Source organism: Gadus macrocephalus, chromosome 7, assembly GCF_031168955.1.
Source record: "Gadus macrocephalus chromosome 7, ASM3116895v1".
Lineage (NCBI taxonomy): Eukaryota > Metazoa > Chordata > Actinopteri > Gadiformes > Gadidae > Gadus > Gadus macrocephalus.
The window spans coordinates 9,605,051-9,627,131 of record NC_082388.1 but is presented as its reverse complement, the minus strand read 5'-3'; the positions used below and the strand labels follow the sequence as shown (position 1 = coordinate 9,627,131).

The following is a 22,081-nucleotide window of genomic DNA, read 5'->3' as shown; positions in this document are numbered from 1 at the left end:
AAGAATGTCCTGCATACTTTGACCAGGATGTCATTTAAATAAGGTTATTGACAAATCCTGCAACAGTTCACTCACAAACTATGACATGGATACAGGGGTATCAAATTCAGACCGGCAATTGTGTAATTTGTCACATGTATTGCAATGGAGCAAGGACTTGCATTGACAATCACTAATGGAGAAAATCCAAAGTGTGTGTGTGTGTGTGTGTGTGTGTGTGTGTGTGTGTGTGTGTGTGTGTGTGTGTGTGTGTGTGTGTGTGTGTGTGTGTGTGTGTGTGTGTGTGTGTGTGTGTGTGTGTGTGTGTGTGTGTGTGTCACACAATGCTAAAACATTTCATTTTGAGTGATTGTTTCATGGGTGCGTCTTATGCAAGATGTTTGACACTTGTGTCAACCTCCGGGTAAACTCACTGCTGTCAGTGATACGTGACGGTGTCGTTTATCAGGAAGTGATTCTAAAAAGCCTTAAGGGAGGCTCGCAGCATGTCATCGCTTCTGGACAAACAAAAACAATCAAACTGTTGGACGGGTTGACAAGTCTGTGACACAGAGAGTAACGTGATAGGACCGCTTGGCAGACAATGATGTCCGTGCATGGCGTTCATAAGAGGCCATTGTTCAGAGTATGGATGTCTGCCACGTCAAATTGTTGCTCAAGTGTATCCCATGGTTGTAAGGCTAAAACCCTCTTCACTGCTGTGGTGATCTAGGTTTCTGCCGCTCTCTCTCTCTCTCTGTCTCTCTCTCTATGTCTCTCTCTCTGTCTCTCTCTCTGTTTAACTTATTTCTGCCCCAGTATGTTCTTGGCAGGGAAGAGTGCAGAGTAGAACCGTCTGACATTCAGCCCTGACTTGTACATCACGTTTTAATGCACATCACCGCTGACCGTGTGTATGGCTCCATGAGGCAGTGACTGAGGACCCGTTCACAGCCCGGGAAGGGGTTTGGTGATCCTCTGTGGACAGTGCAAGGGTCTGTTCTGGCCGCACAACCTTATTTGTACTTTTGCGACGACAACAAAGTTGATTGTCCAATCTCTTTTTACTTTCATTCCCCTGCAATGTTTTCAGTATTCCAAGTCTGGACGTGTGAAACAATAGTGCGTTTGCACAGTGTTGAACACAAACTTGGAACCGTGTTTTTGATGTGTTCTCAATGTCTTCTTTTAAGAGTAAATTTCATTTTGGGGTAATGTTTTTAATTCTGAAGAACTCAATGTTATTTCTACACGACATGAACGTGAAAATCCTGTTCTCCCTCCCTCCAGATCATGATCGAGTTCTGCGCTGGGGGGGCTGTAGACGCCACCATGCTTGGTAGGTTTTCACTTTACACCTCACTGCTCGCTCACACCCTCATAGGCCCTCATCCTGTGAGAATATATTCACACAAATTACGTGTGTGTGTGTGTGTGTGTGTGTGTGTGTGTGTGTGTGTGTGTGTGTGTGTGTGTGTGTGTGTGTGTGTGTGTGTGTGTGTGTGTGTGTGTGTGTGTGTGTGTGTGTGTGTGTGTGTGTGTGTGTGTGTGAGAGATATCTGTTCCTCCTTTGGCGTCTGAAGAGATTTTATTTTTGTACCTCCTGTATTTATACCTCTCTCTGTCCACTCCCCTCCCATTTTCTGCCATGAGGCTCCACCCATTTCTTTCTCTCCTCCTTCTCTCTCTCTCTTGGTCACACATAAACACCTGTCACAGACCAGAGACCCGCACTGCCCTCTCAAGGTGGAGTCCATGCTGTCTCATTGAGAGAATGACTCCATTACAGTGTAGCGATGATGACTCACCTAGGTTGGCAGATGAAGACACTCTGATTTACATGATATATAGATAACAACTTTATTCATTAATTAATAAATGAACCGTTCACCGTATAAAAAAAAAAGAAATGGAACCGCACAATGGACGGCAGGGATGTTGGGGAGCAGTTACCCGATGTCCGTTTGGTCGTGTTGGATAACCCCCTGGATGACTTTGTGGTGCCCTAGTGCGTTCCTTGGCCCCCACCCCCATGTGTATGTATTCCATGTTTTGAACTCTTGGCTTTGAAGGTGTATGAGGCCGCCGAGACTGGTGTGGGAACCCCTACCTGGTGTGTTATCACGGCGTAATCCACAAATCCTCTTCCTCCCTCCCTCCCTCCCTCCCTCCCTCCCTCCCTCCCTCCCTCCCTCTCTCCCTGTCCCCAGCCGGGTGTTGCCGCAGCGCAGCTAACCAAACACAGACCAGAGAGCCGTCGCTCTGCTCTGGTTTGGCACGGGGTCTCTCTGTGTTGGCGGTGGGCCGGTTTAGGACCAGGGCCCACTGCTCGTCAAAACCACTGCTTCAGAACATCAACTCAAACGGGGTGATGTGAAGCAGGACTCGATAGAGACGGCTCGCCGTTGTTCCGTTGTGACGTTGAACCCTTCCAGCCATGATCTAATCTCCTCCTCCGTCCTCCAGAGCTGGACCGGGGCCTGATCGAGTCCCAGATCAAGGTGGTGTGTCGGCAGATGCTGGAAGCCCTGGTCTATCTCCACCAGATCAAGATCATCCATCGGGACCTCAAGGCGGGCAACATCCTACTGACGCTAGACGGTGACATCAAGCTAGGTACAGACACCGCGTGATACGTTTGTGTTCTTAGCTCGAGTTTGAGGGGTTGCTTCGTCTAAAATTCTAACCGATTTGAATTATCTGTTTTGGCCGAGCTTTAGGAAGAAGGGTGACTTCTTATCCCCATGGCAACGCCACCTTTGCAATCTGGTTTTAATTTAGTTTGCGTCGATGAATATTGAGCGTTGTAATGGGAGATGTTGTATGTTAACTGGCCCTCAAAGCAGGCGAGATATTTTAAAGTGTCTGTGAGGCAATAACATAAACCACTCCTCACTATCGACTTTTGTTCCGAAGGTTGATTTGTCTTTCTTGGATGTTGCATCATTTTAAATTGACTTTTTCCCCATGGTTTATATACTTCTGCCATGTTCCACTTTTATATCAAACATCCATCTTTCGGCTTTCATTTTTCAGGAACATATAGAATATGAAGTATTTCCATCCACCTCATCCCCTTTGAGAACCATTGGATGCGATAGACTCCTCACGATGTGTGAGTGTCAGACACATGAACTCGGTGCTATGTGAATGTAGTCCGATGCAGCTCCGCACTCCCCTGACTCAGACAAGGTCACCTGCAGAGGAAAGCCAACAAGGAGTGTTGCAAAACGACACATTCTAGCTCGAACACTCTCCCAAAGTTAAGGAAAGTTAAAGAAAACGTAACCGCACCACAGACGAACAGACAGAGAGATGTTGAGGAAATTGAAAGGTGTGTGTGTGTGTGTGTGTGTGTGTGTGTGTGTGTGTGTGTGTGTGTGTGTGTGTGTGTGTGTGTGTGTGTGTGTGTGTGTGTGTGTGTGTGTGTGTGTGTGTGGGATAATCACGAAATGTACAGAAGATTCAACAGGCTTCCGGTCGCTACAGTACTTGTTGCACCATATAAATTCCTCGGCAGCCGCAGGTGATTTTTAGATATGGACGTTTCACAAACCAGACACGTGGCGGTTTCATGCCTGTCATAGCTAACGTGTGTGTGTGTGTGTGTGTGTGTGTGTGTGTGTGTGTGTGTGTGTGTGTGTGTGTGTGTGTGTGTGTGTGTGTGTGTGTGTGTGTGTGTGTGTGTGTGTGTGTGTGTGTGTGTGTGTGTGTGTGTGTGTGTTTCCCTGACATGATGGATCAGCTTTTTAGGGAGTTAGATTTAACCCTGCTGACATCGCATTACCCAAAGTTGGAATTCTATTTTTTTTTATTAAACTGAGCTTGTGAAATGGGTTGATTCAGCATTTAACTAGGCATTGTAATATCCTTTATTGCAAGTTCTTAGAATGAGAGTTCTTCATATACATTTAGCAAATAAAGAATTTTAATTGAACTAAATATGAATTATCAACGCAAGCTTAGTCCATTGAAGCACCAGAAGATCCCCTCAATCCCCTCTCGCCTACATATGATTCAGGTTCTTAATTTCTTCCCTATGCCTAAAAGGCTGTGCTTTATTTAGTAGGGCCGGTCGTGTGTTTACGTCTGGGTTCCTGTTGTTTTGTTTGTGAGACACCTCCTCTAGTCTTAATCACTGGGAACGGCCTCTCTAACTCATTAAATGGTTCGTCTGTGACCCAGATGGCAATCAGCTCTTTCTGAGGTGAGCCAGGCGTCTCTCCCTGTGGCAAATGAACCAAGGAATCGTTTTCATTGTGAGAGAAAGACATTCTCTACCCTGACCATTTCCTCCAGATAACATATCTTGAGTGATATCGCAGAAAAGGTTTAAAGTTGAAGGGAATCATTGTTTTGCAGAAGATCTTTTCTTTTTTTAATATTTTTCTTTTTCCTTTACTAACATTGCACATTGAATAGGAGGAATCCATTATCTTCTCGTCCCCCCCGAGTTAGTTTATTCGTCAAAGGATTCAAGCGACTTTATTGCAACTGTAATGGACTCCCTTTGCAACCATTCCCTTCTGCGGTGGCTCCCTTATGTGTTGTGATCCTGACCCAAAACACCGCTCAATACCGTGAGCTGGGGGCCATGTGGGCTATCCTGCTGTGATTCAACTGTTCTCGCGTTTCCCTCCCAGCACGGTGTCATCATGACACTTTAACGAGCAAGAAACTGATCACTCCACTCCCACCATCAGGGAGAAACTAAAAAAAGGCCCAAAAACAGAAATGGAGGGAGGAAGAGAAGGCTGTAAACCACGTTATCAATCGACCTCTCGTCGTTCTAGGGGGGAATGTCCTGCCAACCCTGTCATGCTCCTTTTTCTTATTTTTCCTCAGCTGACTTTGGTGTGTCTGCAAAGAACACCAAAACCTTACAAAGGAGGGATTCCTTCATTGGCACACCGTACTGGTGAGTAGGGCCTCTCACTCCCCTGGGTCAAGACACCCAACCTGCCATGCCTTCAAGATGATCCATCTAACGCTGTGTAACTCTTTGGATGAATGCATTATGTTTCTCCTAAGTGTGTAACGATGCACTTTGAAGTTTACACACACACACACACACACACACACACACACACACACACACACACACACACACACACACACACACACACACACACACACACACACACACACACACACACACACACACACGACCCCCACCACTCTCAGCTGCCCTCCTCAGAGCTCAGTGCTGGACCTTTGTTCCTTGGTGCGTCCCTGGGCTCTGCAGCGTTTACAGGGCAGGTTACTGATTACCAGTCAAGGGAATCTCACCCCCAGCACTACCACGTAAACATCCCGTTGCGCAACACTAGAACAACGGCAGTATAGGAGCACGCCGGTCTCTGCCTGGACACACGTATCTCCCCAGGTTAACAAGGATCAGGAGCAATAAAGTTGCTTAGCGTGTCGAGTAAATACGTTTATAGGGCTGGGGCCCTCGTGTTGCGCCAGCCTCAGTCAGCACAACGTGCTGACGTGACCGCAGGGCCCGGTGTTTGCACATGTCTGGAGGTCTGGACGGCTCTGCACCGCTGACAGCAGGTGTCTCCCTGCCTCCACAGCCCCCTGGCAGATAGCATCTACGTCAGCATGGAGAGCTTTCTGCAGGACAGGGTCGATCCACACCTTTAGCGTTCGGAGTAGCGTTCTGCATGTGACGTGCATGGCTTTGAAGTGCTCTGTATTGTCTGGAATGAGAAGCAATAGGTGCCCACAATGCTCGATGGAAGGCAGGGTAGCCGATTGTTGGAGAGGCACGGAAGTGTCCGTCAACAGAACTCTTCCAAGTAGAACCCTGATGGCTTCTAACTTCCCACAATGTGTTGCTCATTTCTTAAATTTTTTATCTTATCGTTTATATCATTATCATCACATCGTCATTATTTACATTTAGATTTAGGACATTTAGCGACGCTTCTATCCAAAGCGACTTACAATAAGAGCATTTGTTAGGAGAAACAATGTATCACTTTCGGTACAGTGATCTAACCAAGCTTCAAGCACCATTCACCGTACACAACAAAGATAGCTAGGATAAGATGCTACACAACCAAGTACTTTATTTTTTTTCGCAACTGATCTCTCACTGTGTGTGTGTGTGTGTGTGTGTGTGTGTGTGTGTGTGTGTGTGTGTGTGTGTGTGTGTGTGTGTGTGTGTGTGTGTGTGTGTGTGTGTGTGTGTGTGTGTGTGTCCACAGGATGGCGCCGGAGGTGGTGATGTGCGAGACGATGAAGGACGCGCCATACGACTACAAGGCGGACATCTGGTCCCTGGGCATCACCCTGATCGAGCTGGCCCAGATCGAGCCCCCGCACCACGAGCTCAACCCAATGAGGGTCCTGCTGAAGATAGCCAAGGCCGAGCCCCCCAGCCTGTCCCATCCGCACAGATGGTGAGAGAGAGAGAGAGAGAGAGAGAGAGAGAGAGAGAGAGAGAGAGAGAGGCTAACATGAACCATACAACATGGGCTCGCACGGTCCGTTCCCTTTACATCTACATAGTGGGTTTTTGCTGATGCTTTTATCCAAAGCGACTTCCAACCATTCATTCACACATTCTCACACCGACGGTGGAGTCAACCATGCAGGGTGACAGCCAGCTCGCCAGGAGCAGTCAGCGTGAGGCTTGCTCAGGGACAACTTGCGAGTCGGCTAAGAGGAGCCGGGGATCGAACTAGCAACCTGGTTACAATTCAACCCTCCTGGGCTACTGCTGTTGTCGGGACGGGCATAGGGCAAGAACTACTGTGTGTGTGTGAAGCCGCCGTTCTCTGCACGTCATGGTGGCGCTTTAACAGCCCTATGTTGTGTGTTGGATGTTTTTTTGGTGTATTCTACCTGGTGCTGGGCTCCCCTGCTTGCCTGGTCACCATGGCACAAGAGATCTAATCTCAAAATGTAATGTTAATCTCAACCTGGATAAATAAATGTAAAATGAAGTAAACAAATGAAACCGCAAAATGTAAATGAACCTTTTAGTATAAAGATTGGGAAAGAAAATCAACCAACACAACCAGATCTCCCAGAAGTCCAGGCTGTTGTACCTTTGCTCTGTCAAGCTAATCTGATTCCATGGCAGAACGGGAAAGTCGGCTCTCTGGTATCACAGCAGCCAAACAACCTATCGTCTACCATTCACCTTCTCCTTCAAAGCCCAAGTCATCTTCCCAGGCCGGGATCCTGTTGAACAGCTATTTAGCCAAACCTATCCAAGAGACCAGGCTTTAACTCAACGAGACTGGCTTTGTGTCTCTCAGTGGAGCCATTACTGGTCTCCTAACACTGGGCGCAAGAGTCGGCACACCCCAGCTGAAGTTATGACGGCCGGCTGGGGGATAGAAGATGATGGGGGTGGGGGGGGGGGGGGATGGGGTCAGGACCTGGACAGCACTGCTGAACGCACCATTTTTAAATCATTATTAAGAAATACCTCTGCGTCAAAGAATTCCTATAACCCCCCCGGAGAGCCATGCATCATTCTCAACCGACACAGCATTCCTGGAACGTTTCGTGCTCCCCGGGCTTCGCCATGAAGTTATCTTACGAAAACAATCGGCCCCAATCCCCAACCGCACCACCCCCCCCCCCCCCCCCCCCCCCCAGCCCAAACCGCTCGGTCCTTAATTCCTGCCGTTGGTTGGATGAGGAATGATGACTTTCTTTTTGTTCTTCTTTTTGTTGCCAGGTCACCTGAGTTTAGAGACTTTGTGAAGGTCTCCCTGGATAAGAACCCGGAGAGCCGGCCCACGGCCACGCAGCTGCTAGAGGTACGTTCTGCCACTGCTAGGGGTACGTTCTCCCAGAGCTAGGGGTACCTTCTCCCAGAGCTAGGGGTACCTTCTCCCAGAGCTAGGGGTACGTTCTCCCACTGCTAGGGGTACGTTCTCCCAGAGCTAGGGGTACGTTCTCCGGCAACTTCTCGGCAAAATGTGCTCGGAGGTCTGATGGAGGAAAGCCCTCAAGTCTGTACTAACGCGCACATTTATACAGATAATGCTTACACATGTACGCAAAGGCCAACCATTTATTTACTGTTATTTTGAGATATTTCTTTATGCCATTCGTCGACTTGGGTGTTAGTTTACTTATTGTTTGTGAGAGATCCGACCTAGAGCCTTTGGTAAGGTTTCAATTGTGAAACTTAAGAACTTCCCCCTTTCTTTCTTAGAACGGCAAAGGAAATGACAGTAGGAGATGTAATGAAAGGGAGAACAAGCAAACAGGGTGTGGATAAGAGGGGGAAGAGAGGCAGAGCGGGGGAAAGGGAGGAGGCTGGAGGGCGGGAGAGAGCGAGAGAGAGAGACAGCATCTATTTAATTAAAGAGCCACAGCTTCCTGTCTGTGTCCCACAGCTGAGGGAATGCCATTTATTTACATTCCTGAAGCTCCTCGTCCAATAGCTTTGTCTGAGCCACCCTCCGGCGTACAACCTCTGGCCAATCACACGGCAGTAGGGGGGCAGAGGCACCTCCTCGACAGAGGCCTTTTGGGAGTTCTCCCTGTGCTCCAGTCCTGTTGGGCGCGGTCAGGTCTGGGGTTCCATGCCGGTGGTTTCAGATGGCTGTCATGCATTGCGCCCGGACAACCATTGGCAGATAGCAAAGGGATCAGCTTGGAGATCAGACCCCCCTGGGTCAATCCAACCCTTTAATGGTTGGACAAGCCTTATTTTGTTAAACACTTGGCCTCAAACTGCTTTGTCTGCTTTGTTATGTAAAAAAAGCCCACATTGTAAAATGGTGGGCAACTATTTTGCTGGCTTGCGGTAATGTATCACAAACATGGTCATCATGTATAATTAATGTATGTTGGATGTCCACTGATGCTCTTTCATCAGCTAGGGATCTTCCAAGGGACTAAACCCTTTGTTGCCCTATTGCCTATCAGGAGTTTTAGTTTCAGATCCCCCAAAATAGACAGTGATGCCACTTCTACTTATCTCCTTTAACCCTACTTTTAATGGTCTTCTTTAGTACCAATCCCCTAGCCCCTTTTTGAAAGTAGCATATTATTCACTCAATCAGTTCATGGGAAGGCCCCTTATTCATATTATTTTATTTTTTTGTGACATTTAAAAGTTGGTTGAAGACTTGCCTGACCATTAGATTGAAGTACATGTTCACCTCGAGTATAAGAGCTTACGGTTTAGTTATGTTGCTCAACAGTTGTGACATTCTGTGATACTGTGCTCTTGTTGTGCTAGTAGGCTTATTGGCCCCATGTTGAAGGTCCTTCACCGACTGCACAGCCAAGTTTCCACCCATCTTATTGTTTGTGTGGGAGAGCTGCCACCGGGTGCAATATACCTGCTTTGTTATGTCTTGTTGCTAACACTGTAGGCAGCGTGAAGAGGCGTCCGCGATGCACCCCCTTCCTTTAGAGTCAGGAAGTGGTGGTACTCTGGGGGCCAGGCCTGTATGTTCCTGTGTGTCCCACCACTCTAGATTAGTGTTTGACAGGCATACATTACTCTCAGTAAATCATTTATGTATATGTATGTAGTAACACTGCGGTGGAGTGGGATCCCACAAAGGTTCTAAACCTTTCTCCTGTCTGGATGTGTTGGAATACACTTCACACTACAGTAAAGCACATTTAATGATATCATCTCACATAATGAGTACAGGACTATGTGTGAAAGTTAACCTCCCTGCCACTCTAGAGGAAACGCAAGATGGCAAACGCCTTCAGGCAATAATTATTCCTCCGAACTCATGAGGCATGGGACACTATGTAAGGAATGCAAAGTCCATCATGTCTGCATGCTGATGTGCGCCAATGGGTTCATGGCTGTGAGACAAGCATCACATTTCTTCTTCTTCTTCTTCTTCTCCTTCTCCTTCTCCTTCTCCTCCTCCTCCTCCTCCTCCTCCTCCTCCTCCTCCTCCTCCTGGCTCTGAGTGCGCCTGCTCTCCACTCTACTCCGCGTTGGATTCGCCAGAGCGCAGCGGAGCTGTTGTCTGTCACCGGAGAATTTGAGAGCTGGTGGCTGCTAATGTGGTCCGGCTGGGTGCATGCCAGAACACAAACACAAAACTCGTTCTGTGTGTTAGTGTGTTTTTGTTTTTGCACGCACACACACACGTGTTTGCACGCATGAGCATGCTCATGTCATGATCCACCTCTTGTTTGAGGACCTCCTGTTAGCCAGCTGTGCCAATGAAATGATACCATGGCCGGGCTGAATAATAGATGGCATATATATTACCCCCAGCCCACCCACCCACTGTTCTTATGCCCCTACAGTTGCGTCTCTCGCTTCCACTGAGTAGCAAATGCATTTATTTATTCATTTACTTGTTTTACCATCAAGCCAAGCCAGGAGCCATGTGCTTCTGGCTGCTCCTCATTGGCCAAATCATTGCTGTTGGTATCCCAATAAAGTCGTCTCTTCCTAACTCTCTCTCTCTCTCTCTCTCTCTCTCTCCAACAGCACCCGTTTGTGCGCTCGGTGGTGTCCAACCGGCCTCTGCGGGATCTTGTGGCGGAGGCAAAGGCGGAGGTCATGGAGGAAATCGAGGACAATAGAGAGGAAGGAGAGGACGAGGAGTCCTCTGAGCTGCCCCTGGTACCACTCGCATTCCTCCCCTTCTCTGATCCACTCCTTTTGTGTGGTTGTTATTAATAAGTCTCCAGCAGGGCACGGCTGGTAAATATACAGCATGCAACAGGGGTCCAGGTTCAGAGAAATCTCCTGTTCTTTGCAGGGTGCCTCACTTACTGAGGGTGGGCGAGGGTTGGAGAGATAGGGAATGGATGAGAACAGAGTTTAGAAAATACAGACAAATCTTGTATCTTGTATCTTTTTCCTTTTATTTATGTAAAGGTTTTATGTATTCATTCATTTCTTTTCAAACTTGGACTCAAGTGGCACAGAAGTTATTTTCCACAGCAGCACTTATGAAAGACATGGAGACGAGTTCACACGTTAGACCTGCATTTCCTGGAAGATACGACTCACTTTAACCTCACTTTAACCTTTCTGAACAACGGCTCTTTCTCTGTAGCCACTGTGGAGTGGGGTTGTTACTTAACATGAGACATAGCTCGCAGAAACACATCTCTCACACGCACACGCTCACACAAATCGCACACAATACGGAACAATCGACAACAATGTCCTCAAATAGAAGCAAAGCATTTATAAAAACACAGCCTTCCTGTTCTGGGTTTCCCCCCCCCCCACCCAAAGTGAAAACATCCATTTTCTGCATCGTGGTATTCATCGTTGACCCCCGGATTAGAAAGTGACGGGGCCCATGGCGGTGTACACACTCGAGTCGCTGTCGGGCACAAACAAAGGAACCGCCAGCGGAACAGCGGCCTTAGCCCGGCCCGCCAGATATAGGTGGTGCTGCCGCAGTGAGCCCTGGGTGTGCTGGAACCCGACCCGCAACCCCCTCCACCGCAGTGAATACTGCAACGTCTAGCCATTGTTCAGATGTCACCAGCGGACCCTTAAATAAAAGGGTTGTAAACACCGGCAGCCCTTTAACGTAGAGCAGGCCGGGGCGACACACACACACACACACACACACACACACACACACACACACACAATGGTGATGCTGAGGGGTTGTTCGCAGAACAAATGACGAGGGCTTAAACCAGTCAATGTGATGTTAAATGAATTGCGATGATCTTGACTTATTGGACAACATGTATCGTTTTTTTGGGGGGGGTGAAAACACCAAAGATTTACAGCTTGTAGGTATTCAGGAGGATGTCACTCCTGCTGATCCTCACTATGACGCGCGCACACACACACACACACACACACACACACACACACACACACACACACACACACACACACACACACACACACACACACACACACACACACACACACACACACACACACACACACACACACACACACACACACTTTACTGTTTTGTAAACACCCATCTCGACGCCGTGGGTTTCAGCCAGCCAGTTAGTGGTTAGCCATTAGACGCTAGCAGATGAACTTGCTGTCAGGCAGCCAGCACTTCACCCTATATAATATATAGAGAGAAGACATGATTTATTGTCGTCTTAGTATGTTGACAGTAAATCTTATTTGCTTGCAACACGTTGCTAAAGACGTTTGCTCAGCCCAGCGTGGTTCTGACTGAGGTGGAACAACCGGTACAGGAACAACCACATTCCTGGGAACCTAAACCTCTGAGTTACCGTAGTTCACAGAGAAAAATAAATAAATTAAACATATTTATTAACAAATAATTCTTGGGATTGGACCAATTGCACAAAATGGCAGATGTGTAGGACTCTTGATAACCTTTGGACCAAATGGTGAGTCGCCCATTGACGCCGAGCCTGTTTGCTCAACTTCCTCTTCTCCGTTTCATTCCTCTTTCTTTTGGCTTCCCTCCATCCAGGCCGGCGGAAAGGAGCCCTGCCAGACCAGTCAGATCAGCTCGGACGGGGACCAGTCTCCCACCAGCACCGGGCCCGCCACGCCCAGCACCACCACGCCCATCCCCTCCCCCAGGAAGGACTACAAGGCGCCGGCCGAGGCGGTGGGTCCTGCGGCCCCCGTGGCCCTCCCCCGCCAGAGCCCCCTGCGGGACGACCAGGGGGAGCCGGCCGACAAGCTGCCCGACGAGGTGCGCTCGGAGTCGGGCAAGTCGGAGAGCAACGTCTCCACCAAGACGTCCAGCTCCGACTCCGGCATCGAGGACGGCAAGTGCACGCCCACGTCGGACGAAGAGAAGGTGCTCCTCACGTCATGTCATTGTTTTTTTCTGGGATGAATAAAGTTGTTAAGCCTCGTTCTAGACCCAAACATTCCCGATGTGCATCCCGATATCCAAGGTTGCCGTGGAAACCCCGGAGACGGAGCAACCGCCCCCGCTGGCCCTGCCCAGGTCGATCGCCGTGGACGTACAAGCCCCCGAGTCACGGGTGGCGAGCGAGGAGGAGGAGCAGAAGAGCGGCATTCTGGGTAACGGAGTCTCGGGGACAACAGCCGTCATCGCCGTTGTCGTTGCCCCGGCGACGCCCACCCCGGCGACGCCCACCCCGGCGACGCCCACCCCGGCGACGCCCACCCTGGAGATGACCACCCCGGCGACGCCCACCCCGGCGACGCCCACCCCGGCAACACCCACCACGGCGGCGCCCACCCCGGGCCCCCTGGTACCCCGGGAGACGGGCTCTCCGGCCCCGGCCGCCCTGCCCCACGCGGCGCGCGGCAACAGCAAACGGGGGTCGATGGAGGAGGGCTCGTCCCACCCCAACGGCCGCACCAGCAAGCGCTACTCCGACACCAGCAGCATGGCCTCGGACAGCATGGGCCCGGGCAAGGACACCATCTCGCTGCACCCGTCCGTCGACAAGGTGAGCCCCACCGCAGCCCATCGCCCCGGCCCTGCTCATATGGGAGGGACGTGTTTACCCGCTAAGGACTAGTCCTAATACTCTTAACTAGTAATGAGCTGCTTCAAGCTCCCTCGGACAGTTCGAGCGACGGTGCTTCCACAAACGTAAGGTACCAGCCACGCAGGCACAGGCACAAGCGGCCGTACAGGGCTGTGTGATTTGGCCGCGGGTGTGTGCAGCTCGCCCGGACAGAGAGGTGCCTTGTGAGACGGGGCTAGTCTCGCACATCGCATCCACCGGGGGCTGCAGGGGATGTCGAACCCGTGTCGACGCAGCCATAATGCGTCCCCTTGTCTCCGCGTCTCGCCGCGGATAGTTACCAAGGGCGGGATTGTTTTGTCCATACTGTGAGTAAGGACTTCCTCCTTACTCGCAGCACTTCCTCCTTACTCTTCCATGGGTGTCGCAAGCTTTTAAGTTTGAGTACATTGGGAAATGTTTAGTCATGGTTGAGGTAGGATGAGCGAGAGGGAGAGCCCGACGGGGGAGAGAGTGGGAGACGAGTGGAAACAGTGCCAGGGTGGAAGAAGGTTGAGCAAGAAGACAGAGGGGTCTATTTTATCGTCAGACACCAAGTCTTTTCTCAGGCCAAATATGCCGCTTTTTTTCTTTACTGGTTTGGTTGACCGGGGCCAATGTGGCGCTTTGTGTGTGCGGGCCCCCATTCACTATTCACCGCCCGCACATGAAGGGGAAGCCTCTGTGCTGACCGCTGCCACTGGACGGCCTCCTGACCTGTGACCCTGTGTGGCCGGGTGAACCCTCGCACGGCCCCTGTGTACTTCAGCATGCCGTCATTCACTCATTCATCCATTCATTGGGATTGTCTTTTTCATTCATTTATTCACGATTTATATTGTCATATATATAATTTGTCATTTGTCATTTATGAATAACGTTGTTGAATGAACATACGATTATGTTCATTCGATCATTAACATCCATTCATTCATACAGTACACTAAACGTGTGTGTGTGTGTGTGTGTGTGTGTGTGTGTGTGTGTGTGTGTGTGTGTGTGTGTGTGTGTGTGTGTGTGTGTGTGTGTGTGTGTGTGTGTGTGTGTGTGTGTGTGTGTGTGTGGTCACCATAAGGTCCTTTGTTTTGTTTTCCTTAATTCTTAAGGGATGTACAGGAAAACTGTGAATATTTACTTAAACACACCCATACTCACTCACTCACTCACTCACTCACTCACTCCCTGGCCGTTGTTTCCGGGCAGAAGTCACTTCCAGTGGCTGTTCTGCGTGACGAGGCCGTCCTCAGCTGCTGTGTATTTGCTCAGCTGGTTCAGAATTCTCCAGCACCTCCGCACCCATGTGCTGAGTGTGTTGGTGCGGGGGTGAGCCTCTGAGCTGGGGTTCCCCTTTCAGAAGCCCTGTTCAGTAGGCTGTCACCGTGCCGTTTACCGCTCAACCTGCCAATTACTATTTTGCAGTGGCGGGCCGTGCATTTCATACCTAGGCCTTCAGTGATGTCCTACATGAACTAATCCACCTCTTAATGCAATCATTATGACTCCACGGCTATAGAAACCATCAATATTACACAGAAATGCAGTATAACAGGGCGTTGCATCACAGACAGGTATCTCATGTAGCAAGAAAGAATGCCATTACTAACGCAAGAAACCCAATTTGGACAATTCAACAAGTCTATTTCACTGTAGCCATAGCTGCCATACTACATCATCTCTAGCAGAAACATCTAATATTAACCTAATTAAATGACAAAAATATTAAAACGTTTAAATAAAATGCATTACTCACCAAAACTATTTGTACTCAAAGTCCATCCTCCTTTCTTTCCTCAAGAAGAGTTTGATTACTCTGTTGTACAGTTTATCTGTGCGTTTCAGTTCCAACAATAAGTCCCTTTCTATCGCCATGGAGTCTAATGCTGAAAGTCGAGTCTGTCCAGTCGTGTTTCTGGAGTAAGTTTTAATTCGCTTCAGGGAATCGCTTTATTTATTTATTTATTTATTATTCGCTTTATTTTAGTTTATGCCGGTAGCTATCGATGCTTTGCTGGCTCTGACTAGTACCTCTCTGACCATCCAATCAAAGGACGTGAGAATGCCGATGTCACTGGACGCCTGCTAGATGGCCTCGCTGTTGCCAACTCGAAATCTGATTGTTTAAACTTTAAGCAACAGAGTCTTTGCCACTTACTTTAAGCTACAGACGCCAGCACCATCGATTCTGAAGGTGTCAAGGCAGATTTCTTTGACCCTGGCAACACATGATGGCTGAAATATGATTGGATAAAAGCTCTCACATAAACATACACTAGTGCCAGCGCAAACAAGAGAAAAACTATGAAATGAAGAGAATAGACGATTGGAAATAATTTAATACATATTCATGGCAAAAAATATATTAAAACATAAGTCAGTGATGCTGATAGTGTTTAGGCCAGCAGCGAAGGCCTGGCTGGCCCTGATAGCCCACCACTGCTAGTTTTGGGATTAAGCGATGACACAGCGATTGAGAGTTAACTCAAAGACTAGCAGTCGGTTCACCATTGCTTTGGACACCGACGTTTTTGTGGGTGTAGTTTCGCCTTCTGCTGGTCGTCACCAAGCTTTTGCCTATCGACATTTGGCACATTGGGTGCGGGGCTTGAATGGCCGCCTCACACGTAGTCTACAGCCAGAACTCATTCATAATCAACCATTGATCACTTTTTCCATTAATTCTAATTATCAAATGGCACCATGCAAAGAATGAGGATGAACTTGCCGGTGATCGGAATGGTGGCGTGTCATTCAGCCACTGAATACCATGACGCGGCACCTAAAGCACCTCCGTCAAGCACCACATTCCACCACTCGGGGAGGATGTGTATGATGTGTATCTGTGTATGGCTGTGTGTGTGAGTTTGTGTGCGCATTTTTTCAAAGTTTTCTTAAAACACAAATCAGTCCCTGATCTCTTATCGCACACTGATGAAAATACCGTTCCATTTGTTTCCACCTCTCCCCCTTTCCGCCCCCCAGGAATCCCGTTTCTCTAGCAAGACGCTGAAGCGCACTCGCAAGTTCATGGTGGACGGCGTGGAGGTGAGCGTCACCACCTCCAAGGTGATCCGAGACGACGAGAAGAAGGACGAGGAGAGCCGCTACTTCAGGTACGGGCGCCCCCCCCCCCCCCCCCCCCCCCCTCTCAGTCCCTTACACTAACCGCAGGACCCCTTCAACCTCTTACACAGACACACATGTACACAGACAGACAGACACACCCATACACAGACACACAGACACAGAGGGTGTTCTGGTCCTCATGGTCTCTCCTACTGTTGCGGTTCTTTACCTCTTTATCCGTTCACCATTTGGTGATTTGACTCTTCACTAATTGTCCTTTAGCAGACACTTGACCTAGACACAGCCGACCGGCAGTCCATTCAGATGCATGTCCGTAACACTCAATCCTCCCTTTTTGGGGCCAAAACGCAACACGTTCACAACCAGAAATTCAAGACACACACCAAGTTGTAAGAAGTTCTAGGATGTTGTAGGAAATTATTAAAAAAAAGATCACACACGTTAGGAATATGATTTGTTGTTAGCAATTTTTTACAATCTTTCACGCATTGCATTTTGTTCAAAAAAGTTGCACAGATATAGGTTCTTGAAAATCAAACTGCAATATTTGTCGTAAAATCGATTTAAATTTAGAAAAACATTCAATTATTTATATTATATGAAGTGTCCCCGACCAGTATGGGGAGGCTGGTGTGTGGGTAGACTGCAATGGCAAAGGCTTCCACATTAGGTCCATCTTGAGTCACTGCAGCCCCTCATCCCTTCGCTGGAGTCCATGTTGGGGCATTTGTTGTCCTTAACTAAAACTATTTTCGGAATCCTGTTTTTTTCTCTTTTTTTTTTATCATTCGGTCCACCGAGATTAGCTCATGCAGAATAGTCACTGGAGACACTTCTGTACAAAGAAAAACAGATAGAGACTGCAGCCCGAGAATAGAAGGACTGGTGCTGTGGCTTTTAGGTTTGGGTATGAAAAGGTCAAGGCGTTTATTGTGCGGGTGGAAGAAATGGACGAAATCTGAGACGTTCAGAGTTGCGAGTATGGACTGTAACTGACCGGACTGTTAAAGGGATCCTGGTCCGTTAAAATAAAGATAATTAACAAATGTATATTCCCTCACCAAATGAAAAGGATTACAATTTTAGGAATTTACACTTTGTGGCATTATGCATAGTTGAAACCTATTGCCATCTAGGGGTGCGTGAGTAACATTGCAATGGATTATATTTTCCAATGCACATTTAAATGGGGGTCGCATTTCTAAACACGTTTTCTATGACGTGCATTAAAAAATATATTGAATAAAAGGTTTATTTTCAGCTGCTCCAATATTGTACGTGGTCTTTGTCGAATAAGACGTGTGTGTGTGTGTGTGTGTGTGTGTGTGTGTGTGTGTGTGTGTGTGTGTGTGTGTGTGCGTGTGCGTGTGTGCAGGCGCCAGGAGCTGCGGGAGCTGCGCCTCCTGCAGAAGGAGGAGCACCGGGCCCAGGCCGTGCTCAACACCAAGCTGGAGCTGCAGACTGAGACGATGACGCGGCGCTTCGACCAGGAGATGAACGTGGGGCTCAATTCAATTCGTTATTATTTGTCTGGTCCTTAACCATCGGTTCGGTTTCAGAGGGCTAAACAGGCCGTGTGTTTATGATACCCCCCTGACCCTAGCCCCCCAGAGGGCAGGAAAACACTCCCTTAACTAGGAAGAATTCTTGAGGAGGGACACAGAGTGGGGGATCCCTCCTTCAGAGTGGGGGATCCCTCCTTCCAGGGATGCTCAGAAATGCCAAGGGTGCCATAATTGACATGCATATATATATATATATATATGTATATATATATGGGCAAAACATTTTAAATGGATGATGGGATGGTGGCCGGTTTACCATAAGGAGAATTGGCTCCCCTACTTACTGCTCTCAGCATCATGTATGTAGTGTATGTAGTCATGTGATCACTGAGTGTATCGTTAATAGGACTATTATTGCTTTGTTTCCTATTTCATACATAATTCTCATCATAATAATATACTATTATTTTGATTGAATATATCCATTTTATTGTACAATTTATTATTTAATGATGTATTAGTTCTATGGTTACTTATTATTGGATCAAATGCGCACACATGTGTCTGCATTACGTGCACACTGACGGTACACCATGCTGGACATAAAGTACACATTTAACGAACACAAACACACACTCGCGCGTGCACAAGCACGCACGCACGCACACACACACACATGCTGAAGAGGCCTAGAGACGGAGACATTAGTACTTCCTGTCAGGTGGTGACTTGGCTCCTCCCCTTCCTCCTCCGCAGGCCAAGAAGAAGCACTATGACGCGGAGCTGGAGAGCCTGGAGAAGCACCAGAAGCAGACCATCGAGAAGATGGAGGCGGACCACGCCTACAAGCTGCGTGAGGAGAGCAAGCGCATCCGCAACGAGCAGGACCGCGAGCTCACCCGCTTCCAGGAGACTGTCAAGCATAGGAAGAAAGAGGTGTGTGTGTGTGTTAGACTATGTGCTTGTGTGTGTGTGTGTGTGTGTGTGTGATACTATGTGTTTGTGTTCATTACACCGAAGGAAAATAAGACGTAAGACTGCAATCATGTCAATGTACTCGCTTCAACACGTCTGCTGCTGCTAGTTGTATTGTGTGCATCTCTATTTGTTTGTTGATTTTTATTTGAAATGTGTTTAACCTTTTTTTTTATCCCCTAAGAGAGTCTATGACCTTAGTGAGCTCAAACAGTATGTGTGCATCATGGGCTGTACTCATGTCAAATGAATCGGGACTCTCGATGATCTTCTCTGCATTGCTCCGTTTTCATGCTTCATCTCAGATCAAACAAGTCGTGGACAGGCTTCCCAGGAGCCAGCGGAAAGAGTCCCTGAAGCAGCGTATGGCTGAGTTCCAGGAGAAGAAAGTGACAGAGGTAACCATTTCACACGCACGCGCGCACAAAAACACGCACGCGCGCATAAAAACACACGCATGCACACACACACACACACACACACACACACACACACACACACACACACACACACACACACACACACACACACACACACACACACACACACACACACACACACACACACACACACACACACACACACACACACACACACACAGAGAGAGAGGAGGTTGGCATTGCCAATGTAGTCTTAACAAGCCGAGCCAAGCCTAGCGCGTTGACCGCTTTAAGAGGCAACGTGAATTTGGGCTAACTCTCAACGCTGTCGGCTTCTTCTCTCTGGGTTTCAGGAGCAGACCTTCCTGGCCTCTCAGAAGAACCAACTGGCCACCACTATGCAGAAAATCATCCACTGCAACCGCCATGAGATCGCAGCCACGGAGCGCGAGTGCCTGGACAAGAAGCAGCGTCTCATCAGGGGTACATAGGCGCCACACTCACTGCACACATACAACAACTACCCTATTATCATTATAGCTTACGATGATCATAGATATAACCCAGTTATCAAAGTAAAAGTCACCAGAATATCACTGTCTCCCCGATGCCGTTTGAGGCTTGAATCTCTTGTGCGATTGTGTGTTTGATTTATTAGTTGGACTCAGATCGTTCATTCAGCTGTTTTCTCTTGTTTTAGTTTTTATTTTTTTTCTGGTAACACATGCTTTACACAATCCATTGAAGAATGGGGGAATTAAACGTGTGTGCTTTGCGTCCTCCTCTCGGTTCAGACCGCGAGGCGGCCATCTGGGACCTGTCCGAGAAGAGCCTCCATGAGAGGCACCAGCTGATGAAGCAGCAGCTCAAAGACCAGTACTTCCTCCAGAGACACCAGCTGCTCAAGAAGCACGAGAAGGTGATGACTCCTCAGGGGAGCTCCGCAGCAGCAGCAGCACAAAAGCATGTGTTTTTCAGGGACTGGTCGTGGGGAAACACACGCAGGACATTACTAACATACAACCTTTCAATTGTTTAGCAAAAGGGAGCTCTAGGGGAGAGGAGAATGTAAACGCTCGTGTATCTACTCGTAATAAGTTGATATATACAAAGTTAGATATTTGCCGATATTATTTGCAATCACATTTCTCCAAAACCATTGAATAGGGGGCTTGTGGTGCTGTTAAAGAGCCACTTGCAGGTTGGCCTCCCCAGTGGGTTAATGTGTTCAGGTATAGGGAGAATGGAGACTTTAATTGACGTAGCTTGTGGTCAGACAAGCGCCAGACCAGTGAATCGCAGTGAAGGGGGGAAAGCCTTTCGGATTAAACGGGCATTATGGGGGGCCGCCTCATCGGATGGTTTTTGTGCTTTCTTTGGGTGACCACAGGAGCAAGAGCAGATGCAGTGCTACAACCAGCGCATCACGGAGCTGCTGAAGTACCGGCAGCAGCAGGAGAAGAACCGGCTGCCCAAGATCCAGCGGCGGGAGGCCAAGACGCGCATGACCCTGTTCAAGGGAAGCCTCCGCATCAACAACACGGGCAGCCAGGCGGAGAACCGGGACAAGGTCAAGCAGGTGAGGAAGGAGGAGGTGCACATGGATTGGTGGTGGGGACGAGGATTATAATTTTTTTTTATTCTTTAAGTTGTGCATTAATAATTTAACCTGAAATATCAATTGTGCCCGTTATGCATACAAACAGGTTTACATGCATGCAATTTTTTTCGATCAATCTAACTTTTTTCTGTCTATTTTTTTATTCTCTCCCTCTCTTCTCTTCTCTTCTCTTCTCTTCTCTTCTCTTCTCTTCTCTTCTCTCTCTGTGTTATAGTTTGGCGTGCAGGAGGAGAAGCGTCAGAAGGCGGAGCGTCTGCACCAGCAGCAGAAGCATGAGAACCAGATGAGGGAGATGATTGGTCAGTGTGAGGCTAACATCAGAGAGCTGCAGCAGCTGCAGGTGAGCCCCGTGAAGCCTCAGCCACCATGGTGGATCGCCGTCACCTTGTTACCAACCAGTGCCACCAATGAAGGGCACTGGGAGGACTATGCATGCCTGCATTCTGCATTCTGTAGTCGCACTGGGTGACACAGGCCCTTCGATGTGTAGGAGCAAGTGTTACAGTATTGCGTTTTCTCAAACCTGCACAATAGCTGCAGTAGAATATAGAGCTTTAGTTTTTTAATTGATTTAACCCTAATCCTATGTCATGATGTCTGCCTGCGAGAAACCCCCTGCATCCTCTGTCTCTGTGTGTGTGTGTGTGTGTGTGTGTGTGTGTGTGTGTGTGTGTGTGTGTGTGTGTGTGTGTGTGTGTGTGTGTGTGTGTGTGTGTGTGTGTGTGTGTGTGTGTGTGTGTGTGTGTGTGTGTGGTCATTACACTGAAGGAAAATAAGACATGAATGCATTGACATGCGTTCATGTCAATGTGCTCACACATCTGCCTACTACTACTTGTATTGTGTACTATCTTTCTGTCACTTATTTAAAATGTGTCTAACCTTTTTTGTGTTTCCGTGTGTGTGTGCAGAACGAGAAGTGCCACCTGCTGATTGAGAACGAGACCCAGCGGCTGAAGTCTCTGGACGAGCAGCACGGGCAGCAGCTGAGGGACTGGAAGGACCAGCTGAAGCCCCGCAAGAAGGTAGGGAGGCACCACCATGGGGACCAGGGGGGGGTCACAGGGTACCTCACCATACGATAGGCACCACCATGGGGACCAGGGGGGGGTCAC

General features: G+C 48.5%; 1 protein-coding gene across 1 annotated transcript in view; it reads left to right on the top strand.

Moving 5' to 3' along the window:
* stk10 (serine/threonine kinase 10) overlaps window positions 1-22,081 on the top strand; it is a 42,605-nt gene that overhangs the window by 17,502 nt on the left and 3,022 nt on the right. The window contains exons 3-19 of the mRNA XM_060056449.1: window positions 1,270-1,318; window positions 2,446-2,595; window positions 4,825-4,897; window positions 6,195-6,389; window positions 7,682-7,763; window positions 10,430-10,564; window positions 12,381-12,716; window positions 12,817-13,341; window positions 16,381-16,511; window positions 17,861-17,984; window positions 18,747-18,926; window positions 19,271-19,363; window positions 19,699-19,828; window positions 20,140-20,264; window positions 20,736-20,924; window positions 21,181-21,306; window positions 21,878-21,991. Coding sequence (XP_059912432.1) covers window positions 1,270-1,318; window positions 2,446-2,595; window positions 4,825-4,897; window positions 6,195-6,389; window positions 7,682-7,763; window positions 10,430-10,564; window positions 12,381-12,716; window positions 12,817-13,341; window positions 16,381-16,511; window positions 17,861-17,984; window positions 18,747-18,926; window positions 19,271-19,363; window positions 19,699-19,828; window positions 20,140-20,264; window positions 20,736-20,924; window positions 21,181-21,306; window positions 21,878-21,991 — 2,757 coding nt within the window. The remainder of the gene's footprint in view (window positions 1-1,269; window positions 1,319-2,445; window positions 2,596-4,824; window positions 4,898-6,194; window positions 6,390-7,681; window positions 7,764-10,429; window positions 10,565-12,380; window positions 12,717-12,816; window positions 13,342-16,380; window positions 16,512-17,860; window positions 17,985-18,746; window positions 18,927-19,270; window positions 19,364-19,698; window positions 19,829-20,139; window positions 20,265-20,735; window positions 20,925-21,180; window positions 21,307-21,877; window positions 21,992-22,081) is intronic.